This window comes from Plasmodium gallinaceum (assembly GCF_900005855.1).
Source record: "Plasmodium gallinaceum strain 8A genome assembly, contig: PGAL8A_v1_98, whole genome shotgun sequence".
Classification (NCBI taxonomy): domain Eukaryota; phylum Apicomplexa; class Aconoidasida; order Haemosporida; family Plasmodiidae; genus Plasmodium; species Plasmodium gallinaceum.
This window is the reverse complement of record NW_021628265.1, coordinates 1,709,131-1,721,431: the sequence shown is the minus strand read 5'-3', so window position 1 is coordinate 1,721,431 and position 12,301 is coordinate 1,709,131. Positions and strand designations below refer to the sequence as shown.

The 12,301-nt window shown below is 19.5% G+C and overlaps 3 protein-coding genes across 3 annotated transcripts in view; 2 read left to right on the top strand and 1 right to left on the bottom strand.

The window, feature by feature from the left end:
• PGAL8A_00368800 (conserved Plasmodium protein, unknown function) overlaps positions 1–23 on the top strand; it is a gene marked incomplete at both ends in the record, with an annotated part of 2,939 nt that extends 2,916 nt beyond the window's left edge. Inside the window, one exon of the mRNA XM_028672746.1 lies at positions 1–23. This exon is cut by the window's left edge and continues 373 nt beyond it. Coding sequence (XP_028529268.1) covers positions 1–23 — 23 coding nt within the window.
• Positions 24–850: 827 nt separating this feature from the next.
• On the top strand, positions 851–1,326 carry PGAL8A_00368700 (conserved Plasmodium protein, unknown function; the record flags this gene model as incomplete). The annotated part of the gene is made up of 2 exons (XM_028672745.1): positions 851–1,011; positions 1,152–1,326. The coding sequence occupies 2 exons, from the start codon at positions 851–853 to the stop codon at positions 1,324–1,326; spliced, it is 336 nt and encodes a 111-aa protein (XP_028529267.1).
• Positions 1,327–2,627: 1,301 nt separating this feature from the next.
• On the bottom strand, positions 2,628–12,197 carry PGAL8A_00368600 (conserved Plasmodium protein, unknown function; the record flags this gene model as incomplete). The annotated part of the gene is made up of 1 exon (XM_028672744.1): positions 2,628–12,197. The coding sequence occupies one exon, from the start codon at positions 12,195–12,197 to the stop codon at positions 2,628–2,630; it is 9,570 nt and encodes a 3,189-aa protein (XP_028529266.1).
• Positions 12,198–12,301: the final 104 nt, after the last annotated feature.

The following is a 12,301-nucleotide window of genomic DNA, read 5'->3' as shown; positions in this document are numbered from 1 at the left end:
CTCAAGAACAAATTTCTAAATAATTTGATTTTTTAATCCTATTTTTTTATAATAAAAATAAAATTTTTTTTTAGATGAATATTAAAAATTATTTTCCATATATATGAGTTTTTAACATCATTTAAGTGATTCTAAAAAATTTTGAGATGAATAATATTAGGAATAATCGCTTAACATAGTAAAATTTTGTTTACATATTTTTTTTAAGTATTTATATATATATATATATATATATATATATATATATATATATATATATATATATATGTATATATATTTTTTTTATATTAGAAATTTCTTAATATATTATTTAAAATTACTTATGTTTAAATATTAAAACATAAAAAATATTATAAAAACAAAAATTTAAGTGTATTTAAGCATATGCTTATTACATTTAAAATTCATAAAAAAAAAAATAATAAAGTTTTTAAAAATATGATTTTAATTTTTTTTTTTTTTTTTTTTTTTTTTTTTTTTTGTAATCATTATTTTCATAATTTTTAAAATTTACATTATAAAAATATTTATGCATTTATAATTTTTATTAAAAAAAAAAATTTTTTTAAAAATTAAAATTGTATTATATACAGTAAAATACTTTAATAATATTAATAAATATTGTGATTCTTTTTCTTACATATTTTCACTTTAATCATGTTTAATAAGAATTTTTTTTCTATCTTTTGTTGAAAAAATACAAAAAAAAGAACTAAAATAAAAATACAAATTTATAAATTTTCTGAAAAATTTAGAGAGTTCTTTTATTTATTTAATACAAAAAAAAAAAAAAAAAAAATACAATAGTAATAATTTTATATATATATATTTTATATAAATATTAAAGAAAATGGGTTTTCATATACAAAATTATATTGCAATGATGGGTAGAGGCATAAATCCTAAAACATGGAGGAAGTTATGGATAAACTACAAAAATAAACAAATAACACATTTATATAATGATGTAGCTCAATTTACTAACAATCAAATAGCTCAAGTTGTTAGAGTGTAAGTTTTAAAATTAATTTTTGAAGAACTTTTTTATATATATATATATATGTTTTTGTATTTATTAAATTATGTATGAAGTATATTTTTAAAAAAATATAATTTTCAATGTTTTTTTTTTTTTTTTTTTTTTATAATAGTTATCAGTATAGATATTGGTGGTGGGCAAACCCTTTTGGTATGGGTTTAATATTTTACTTAGGATACAAAGCTTGGTATATGATTTATATGAATCATAAACAGAGAAAAGTTGCTCAAGTTGTTGCATCAGCATATGGTCAAGGTGGTCAATGGCTTAATCCTGTTCCAAAATAAAATACAATAAAATTATATTTTTTAATTAAAGTTTCCTTATATAAACACACATCCATCATTTATTTACTCATTTACATTATTTTCCATATATTTAAGTCATTTATTTTTTTTTTTATTTATTCTCCAATTCATTTTTTTTGTTATTGTATGAATAATTTTATATATTTTCATGTTTTTCAAACAAATAAGTATGCCAAGTGCATCTGTATTTATTTGTTTTTTAAAAAAAAAAAAAAAAAAAAAACTATTTTAACAAACCAAATTTTTTAGTAGCAATTGAAAAAATTTTTTAAAATTAAAAATGTTTTTTTAATTTAAATGTGTCTATATCAATGATACAAAAAAAAAAAAAAAAAAAAAAAAAAAAAATTTTTTGTAAATAAAACTTAGAAATAATTGTAATAGGAATATAAAAACCAACAAAAATAATGATAAAAAAAAAAAAAAAAAATTTTTAATTTTAAAAACACTTCTTCATTTGTATCTTATTAGAATACAAACAAAATAAAGGTAAAAATATAAAATAAAATAAATAGGTAAATAGTTGAATTATAAATATTTAAATAAATTTGAAAAAAATATATATACAATTATTATTCATTTAATTATTAATTGTTATTTTATTTATTTATTTACTTTTTCATTTATTTTATTTTCTTTTTTTAAAACTTATAATTAAATCTAAATTTACAATACAAAACAGATGATAAAATTGAATTAACAAAAAAAAAAAAAATAAAATAAATGTTTTTATTTTTTAGAACCATTTATTCATTGAAATAATTTAAATAAATAAGAAATTATATAATAAAAAAATACAATTTTTTCAGATTATTATTTTAAACAGTTACAGAAATTACAACTTAAATTTTCCTTTTATAATAATCATCAATGATTTATTATAACTATTAATAACTTTAAATATCTGTCTAATTTTTTATACTTATATACAATAATTAAAATTACTGCGTATTTGATATTTAAATATTTTAAAAAATAAAAAGGCCTAAATTTGAACATCTTATTGGAAATTTTATACCTTTTTTTTTTTTTTTTTTTTTTTTTTTTTTTTTATGGTGAAAAATATAATTATATAAAATATTGTTTTTTGAATAATACTACTAAAATTGTTATTTAATATATGTACACTTAGCAAAAGGTACAATTTAAAAGTTTTTTTTTTTGTGAATGTGAATATATGTTAATTTAAAATGGATCTCTTGAATTTCCTTTTTACTAGTTAGATTAATATTCATTTTTTAATATATTTTAATTAGTTTTTTAGTTTGAATATAAATAATTTATATTTTATAATTTGAAGAATTATATATTAAATTTTGACTAACTACATTATTCATATTATTCATTAGACGACTATTAATTAAATTATCATTATTTACTAAAGTACCATTAGTTATATTTTTGTTACTTATATTACTCAATGAACAATTATTTTTTAAAATATAATTACTCATATTATTCATTGAATTATTATTATTTAAGTGATGACTATTCATATCTTTTCCATTAATTACAAGTGGTTTTCTATTACTATTGTAGAATATACTTTGATTGTCAATATTATTATTAGGCAAATGATTATTATTTAAGTTGGTAATATTATAATTGATTGAATTTTGCTTATCTAGACTATGTGGAACTGAATTTTTATAAATATTTTGCATATGTATATTATTGCAATTAGAACTATTATGAATTGAAGAAATGTCAGTACCACTGTTATGACTCATATTTCTATTCACTAAAATACTATTAATGCCATTATTTTTTAAACTATGATTAATTAAATTATTACTTAAGTTTTGATTATTTATATTAAATGTACTAAATGTTTTATTATCACAATACATTCTTCCTAAAGATCCATTATTTATTAAATGATTGTCAGTCATATTTTGATCATTTAAATTGTTATTACATATAGGTTGAGAAATAATTGATTTTTGATTAATAATATTACCATAAGCGATATTTTTATTTATTATATTACTGCTACTATTAGTTTTATTAATTAAATCATTATTAGATGTTATTCCATTATGATTTAAACTATCATAAATGATGATGTTATCATTTTTATTCAATTGATCACTTCTTAAAATGCTTATTCCTGAATTATCCAAATTGCTTTTTTTTTTATCATTAGAATGAATATATTTGATTATATTTCCTCCTCCATTCAAACAAACAGAATTATCTATTTCATTATTTATTAATGAAGTATGAGGAAAAACAATATTATTAACATGTGCACTGGTGCTAACAGGAATACTATTATTAGATGACACACTATTATTAATAGGCATACTATTATTATAAGGAATACTATTATTAAAGGGAATACTATTATTAACAGGAATACGACTAGTAATAGGAATACTATTATTAATAGGAATACTATTATTAATAGGAATACTATTATTAATAGGAATACTATTATTAAAGGGAATACTATTATTAACAGGAATACTACTAGTAATAGGAATACTATTATTAACAGGAATACTACTAGTGATAGGAATACTATTATTAACAGGAATACTACTAGTGATAGGAATACTATTATTAATAGGAATACTATTATTAACAGGAATACTATTATTAACAGGAATACTACTAGTAATAGGAATACTATTATTAACTGGAATACTATTATTAATAGGAATACTATTATTAATAGGAATACTATTATTAATAGGTATACTATTATTAATAGGAATACTGTTATCGGATGACACACTATTTTGAGTGAATGCCATATTATAGGTATTATTTTTACTATTTCTAGGGTAGTTAATATTACTATAAATTCTATTATTAATATTATTATTTTCATTTTTGTAATTTATTGTATTATTTTCATTTAAATTATACAATGTACCATACGAATTTATGTTTTCATTATTGTTTAATAAGGAATTTGTTTTACTCACAACTTGACTATCATTACTTTCACTTTTTATCTTATTTAAATTATTTATAGATATTTTTGAATCTTCTTCATATAAAAAATTTATACTTTTTTTATCATTGTTAAAATTCTCATATGTACTATTCTTAAAATCATTTATACCATTATTTGATATAGATGGAATATCAGAGTTTTCTATGTTATCGTTATAAACATCATTTTTTTTTATAATACTTATATTTGATTCTATATTTTGTGAATTTGTTTTTTGATTTTTATTTCTTTCATTATCATTTTCTAGATAGTAATTTAATTGGCTCTTCATATATTCATTTGCCTTTTCTATACCTACAACACCACTAAGAGAATTTCCTTGTGATCTTTTACTATTATAATTATCCACAACATATAAATTATGATTTTCTGATTTCACACTGCTTTTTATAACATTTTCATCATTTAATGTTTTTAAATCATTTAAATTTACCAATTTAGGAAATTTTGATACATTTAAGTTTATACTTGTGTTACTTTTTGTTTGGATTCCAGTATTATTTTCTTTGTTTTCATTACTTCCATGAATACTTTCTATATTTGTATTTTCCCCATAACTTAATACTTGACTTGGATTTTTATTTTCTTCTATTTGAATTATGTCATTATTTAATAAATTACTTTTATTTGAGTTTATATAATTTATTCCTTTACTTTCTTCACTTGTTAATTTGCTATAGTTTTTACTATGTATTGAATTTTTTTCTTTTTCATAAATACATGAATAACTATTTAAAAATTGCTCGTTATTTTTCTTCTGCTTTTCAGATAACCTATTATTACCTATTGAACCGCTTTTCGTAAATTTATCTTCTTTACTAATGTTATCATATGTATATATATTATGATTATCACTCAATCCTTTTGAAATATTTTTTTTTGAATTCAAGTTTTTTGTTGACTTATTTAAAGAATTTGTATATACCAATTCTGAATTAATATCATTTTTGTTTGAAGAATTTTTTTTATAAAAATAAAAATTATTTGATAACGTTTCATTCTCATTATTAATATGCTCTCCATTATTGTAAATACTTTCTGTATTGGATTTAGAAGTATGATTATTTAATCCTTCATTTTTCTTAGAATTTACACTATAATTATATTCAATAGGAGTAGTAGAATAATTATGAATATTTGTTTTTATTTGGTTACTATTTCCCATTTTTGAAAAATTACAATTATTATTTATTTTACTATTATTTCTATTTTTTATTGTTTTTGATAATGTATTTTCTTCATCTATATTAAAATTCGTACTATACTTTGAATTACTTTTATTCTTATTTTCAAATGTATTATTTTTCCTTGAATTTCTAGTTGTACTTGTATTCTCACAATTAGTATAAATTTTTGAATAATTGTTATTCCTTTCAGAAATATTATTTTTTTTTAAATAAAAACTTCTTGATTCTTCTGAATTGATATCATCGGAATAATCAATTTTTTGATTCATTTTGTTCCTATACATTTCTCTCTGGTCATCTATCTTTATACTTTCTTGAAGTACTGGATTTTCATCTTTATTTGAGTCATTATAAACGATAACTAGATTTCCATTATTTTCATTTCTTGTATATTTGGAAATATTATCATTATTATCTTCATATATTTTTTCTTTCATATTATCATTTTTAAAGTTTTCCATACTTTTATATTTGTAGTTTAAATGATCATTTCTTTTATTTGACGTAATTTTATTTAAACTATCAATTTCTGGATTTATTTTGTTATATTTAAGATTTCTATTTTTTTTTGTATCTATCATTTTTGGTAACACAGAATTCAGATCTTTTTTATATGATAATTTTTCTACATAAAATAAGTTGAAATTGTGTTCTGAATCACTTTTTGAATACAAAAATTCATTACTTCTACAATTATTAATGTCTTTCACTTTTTTTTTACAGTTCTCACTTAAAAACCTTTTACTAAGGGAGCTCTTACAATTTGCTGAACTTTCATATTCATTATTATTTTTTGAAAATGAACTATAATTAAATTTATCATTAAATTCATATATTTTGTTTTTATTTTTAGCTGGAAGAATATGGTGATTTTCGCTTGATCTTTGACCTGATTTAATGAAAGAATTTAGAGGACTATTATTTTCATTTATTACATTTTTTATATAATTATTTTTACCTTCTTGAATATTATATGATTTACTTCTCTCAGATCTATTAAAATAGTTAACATTATCATGGAATGATTTATCATTTCCTTTAATACCATCATTTTTATTATTATGCCAATTATAATTATTTTGGAAATTATTATAATCACTATTTAAATTACTTGTACTATCATAATTATTACTAAAATAATTTTTCTTTTTTCTACTTACTCTAGAATTAGTTTCGTCCTTTTGAAATATCTTTCTATCTATTTTTTGAAAATTTTCTTCTTTATTTGATAAATTGTTGCTTTTTTTTAGAAAATCATCCACTTTAATGTGTTTTTTTTTATTTACATATGTTGATTCAGTAGTATTTTTATCATTTGATAAATTTGTTGAAGATTCATTTCTTTTATTTAGAAAAGATATTTCTTCGTTTAAATTACTATGTATTCCATAGAAAGAATTACGAATTTTTTTATTTCCTTTGTATAACGCTTTATCATCTTCTTCATTATCATAATTTTCATTTTTTAAATATTTCGTTTTAATGGTTTTCTGTGAACTACAATCTTCTGGAAATGAAGTTAATGATTGATTAATATTTTTTAAATAAGAATATTCCCTTTTTGTATTATCATTCCATTTTTCTTCATATATATTTTTATCTTCACTTGTACTATTATGTTCGCTTTTTTTATTACTCATAAACCCATAGACTTCTTTTGATTCTCTTACATGAGACGTTGGTTTATAAACATCATTATTATATGTACCTCTACTATTTGTAAATTCATACATTTTATTTGATTTATTTTTTAATTTTGAAAAACTTTTTCTCTCGTTGAAATTCCCTTTATCACGAAATGAATCTGATGCTTTTGAACTTCTCGATTTTTCTTTCATAAAACTATCTGGTTTATTCTTTGTGCTATATTTATAAATCTCACATGTATTTATATATATGTTATTATTAATTTCATTTTCTTTTGATTTTATACTATTATTGCTTTCGTTATCAATTTCAGAAGTATAGGAATTGCTTTTTTTTCTACTTTTGGTTCTACTATTGTTAAATTTTTTTTTTCTAACTGTATTTTCTTTTACATAGGAGTTATTATAAATATTTCTATCATATACTGCTTTATCATCATTTATATTAGTATAATTGGAATTCTTATTTGAGTTATTACTAATATTATCATTTATACAATATTTACTAAAATTCTTGTTATAATTTTTTGATTGTGCAGTGGAATTACTATTATTGAATGAATAGGTTTTTATTATTTTTTCTGATGAATGCTTGCTTCCTACAAAGGAATTTTTACAAGTATTATGATGTTCATGATCAGAATTTTCTTCAATTATATTTTCATTATCTATTTCTTTTATATGACTATGTCTTCTATCTAGTGTATTATGAAAGTTTTCATGTGTGCAATTATCATTGTCACTTTTTATTATGGTTGGTTTTTTTAAATTTAAACCACTTTCAGATATATCATTTAAATTTTTACTTAATTTAGATGTACCCTTTCTAGAACTAAGCATTTCATTTAAGTTACTTCTTAAATTTCTTGAATGAATGCTATATTTATGGGATGAACTTCTTTTTGTATTTAAATTTTCATTAAAAGAATTATTACTATGTTTTTTTCTATCATTTTGATTAATTTCATCTTCATTTTCCATTTTAAGCGGTTTTCCTTTATAAGAATAAGAATTATATAAGAGTATTTTACTTTTAGATTTTTCATCATTTCTGTTATTATGTTTTTTATTTTCATAAAGACTTTCTTTATCAAAGGAATTACTTTTTTTCATTTTCATTAAATTTTTCGAATAAAAAACATCACTTCCTATATTATTCTTTTTATATTGATTTGAATTGGATAAGATATTTTTGGAATTTATAGAATTACCTCTTTTTTTATAAATAATATTTTTATATATATTGTAATTGTTGTCATTACACTCTTCTGTGTCATAATCACTATCATTCAAATGTTTTTTATATTGGGTTCTTTGAGAATTTTTCGACAAAGTTCTTTTTTTTAATATATCATTATTTTTCTGAGAATCAAAAGATTTTACTACCTCATCTTTGTTATCTTTTCTGGGATAATTATGGTTTGATAAATTTTGAAAAACTTTTTGATTTTGTGATTTTATTTCAAAATCATTAATGAAATCAGTATTACTTTCAGATTTGTGCTCATGACTTAATTGTCTACTATTTCTTTCTCTTTTTTGCTTTGAAAATGTATTTTTTGTATTATGATTATATTTAGAATTTACTTTACCTAGTTTTGAGTAATTACAAGAATTACTATCTTCACTATATGCTACAGAACTTTTTGTTTTAATTATTTTTTTTGTTTCTGATTTTTCTATAGGGTAGAGACTACCTTGTACTTTCATATCATTAATATTAGATCTAACTTTATATTTTTTTGAGGAGGTAGATAAATTTCTTTCCATAATTTCTCTTTTTGGATAAGTAGTTTTTGATTTTTTAATTTTTTCATAATTTTTATCAGTTAAACTATTTGAAAGTCCTTTTGAAAGTTTCATACTCTCTTCCTTCAAAAAATTATAAGGTAAGTTATTTATTCCTTTAATTTTTCTTTGTGAACAATTTTCTAACGATATGTCACTTTTTCCTTCTTCTACAAAATCATCACATGAAGAACATATAATCTTACCTTTTTTGATACTATTTAAATAGCTAATATTTTTCTTATTTTCATTCATCATTCTACTTCTTTCATCTTCTATTCCTCTATATTTAAACTTATGCAAAATATTTGTTCCTTTTTTTGAAGAACATTTACAGTGCCCATAAAGTGATTCATTTGATAGTTTTTTATAATATTCGTTACTATCCTTTAATTTCTTTTCTCTATTTGATAATTTTTCAATATTTGATCTCTTTTTTTCAAGTGAGTTGGAACTTGTTTGGCAGTAATCACTACTTATATCAATTTGATCATCAGAAATATTAATAATACTACTAGAAAAATATTCATTGTCTTTTTTTGTTTTTAAATCGTAAGAATACTCACTTTTTGATCTTTTACTACTGTTTTTTTTCATATTCATTAAATGTGTATTAACTTTTGAATTTCTTTTTAAATATATATTTCTTTTGTCTATTTCACTATTTGAATAATTGTAGTTGTTGTAATCATTCTCACTGCTATAACTACCTTTATTTTTTAGGGATATTATATTATTTGACATATTTTTTAATGAACTTTTGTTTCTGCTTTTTCTTGATTTATAGTTAGTTATTTCATTATTGTTATGATATTCATTTTTATGTTTTGAGGAATTCATTCTACTTCTACTTTTTTTATCTTCTATTTCTAATAATCCATTTTGGTATATTTTATTTAATTTTGCTTGTTTTGAGTCACAATAATGTCTTTTATTTTTCCCCAAAACTTGAGAAATTCCATAATTTTTTTCACTATCTTTGCTATGATTTATATCAGATAAGTTGTATTTATCATTCATACTATTTTCTAAAATATTATAATTCTCTGAATTTTTTTCATTTGAATTAAAATGATGTTCTAAATCACCATTTTTGGATTTTTTTTTATGATAATTATATATCTTAGAATTTTTACTTATACTTTTCTCTGAATTCTCACTTCTATTTTTTCTATCCTTAATTAATCTTTTACTGTCTGAAACTATAGTTGTGGTTTTCAAGTTTCCATACTTTTTTCTATTTTGCAGTGAATTATTACAAATAGAAGATTCTTTATAAATACTATCAGAGCAATTTTTATCATTCAAATTCCTTTTATCGAATATATAATTTTCACTATCTTCCTTTGAATTAATGTCTTTTATTATTCCATAACATAAGTCATTATTTAAATTTCTATAGATATTCATATCATCATATAGGACTATTTTTTTGTTAGATGATTTTGTTTCATCTGAAAAACTTTTTTTTATAATCTTCATATTGCTTCTATTTTTATTAGAATTATTTAATCTGCTCCTTTTTTCATCTTCTAGTTGTAGATATGATTTATTAATTTTACAATTTTCCATATTGCTCTTTTTGCTAAAATTATTATTTTCTAATTGTTCTCTAGAGTTTGAAGGTTTACGTAATTTCCTCAAATGTTTTTGATTAAAACATTTTTTATAGTTATCAAAGCTGTTATTACTAATTTGATCATCAACTTCTGATAAATATAATTCTTTCCTATTTTCATCGATGCTTAAGTTATTTTCTTTTATGCTATCTTTTGATATATTATTTTCTTTTTCTTTAAGATTAATTGAAGAATTACTTTTATTTTCCCTTTTTTCATTATATATACAATTTTTGTCATTATATTTGCATTTTATAATATTATCTTTTTTCATTGAATTATAGTAATCTTTTGTATTATTCTTATTATATACAATTTGTGAATTTTTTTTATCTGAAGTAAAATTTTTATTTTGGTTTTCATCATTAGGATGATAATAATTTACTCCTCTGTAATTATTATGATTTTCCTGAAAGCTATTATTCATATTATTATCATCATAACAAAAATTATTTCCATTTACATCCTGTTTAATTTTCATAAAATTGTCATTATTAAAGTTTGAATTATGAATATTTTCTTTACTGTGTTCTATATTATTTCTATAATTACTTAAAGGTATAGATATTCTTGTTCTTAATTTTTTATCCTGATTAGGAAAATCATTTTCTTGTATTTTTTCTTTATTAAAAGAACTCATATTATCATCACAAAATGAATTTCTATTATTACTGCTATTAATTTCACGTGAACATTTGTCTAAATTTTTTTCTTTATTTAGTTGGTTATTGCTTATTTTGAGACTTATTTTATTGGTTTTTTCATCAGAATTAGAACTTTTTTTCAAGTTATGTAAATTATAAGAATTACAACTATTCAAATAAGGTTCATTATATTTCATATTTTTTGTATTATTTTCATAAAAAGGATCATACATTGTATTTCTTCTAATACACATTCCATTTCTATTATAGGAAAGTGTTTTTCTATTTCTTTTATTATTCGAATTATTAATATCATTATAAATGCACTTACTATTTTTACTATATCTATCATTTTTCTTTAGATTATTATCACTTATATGATTTGATGTATTTAAATTTGTTGGATTAAAATAATTATGTTCCATATTATTGTAATATTTTATAGATGGATTTAGATTAGAAATTTTTATAATTGCTTTATTTTTCATTCGATTATCTAAATTCCCAACACTTTTAAACCTAACAAATGGTTTTAAATTAATACCATTAAAATCACTTCTCAGTAATGTTTCATTTGGGGTTCTGCGTCTATATAATACATTATTAGTAGGTTCAACATTTAAATATTCATTTGGAAAAATTGCAGAATGTGAATCAAATAATAATTTATTATTTTTTTTATTATATAATCCACTTTTATATATATTTTCCATTTTCTTTACTATATTCTTAATAAAAGATTTGCTTTTTTTTCCTGATTTAATATTTCTCTTATTTTCTAAATCACAATTTTTTTGTATTTTTATGTGTATTTTCTTTCCATTTACATCTACAGTTTCAAACTTAGGTGTATTGCATTCTTCTGTCATTATATTCTCAGGTTCGCATTCCATATATTCATCATTGAGTGATTGATTATAAATGTTAGTTGCATTTCCATACAATGAAGGAATGTTTTCATTCGTATCACAATTCTCAAACTTTTTTTTTATCTGTTTCATTATAGATAAACAATTTATTCTTATTAATTATCTTTAAAATTTTTCTTATTATTTAATTGTGTATTTTTTTTTTTTTTTTTTTTTTTTTTATTTGTTGTTGGTTT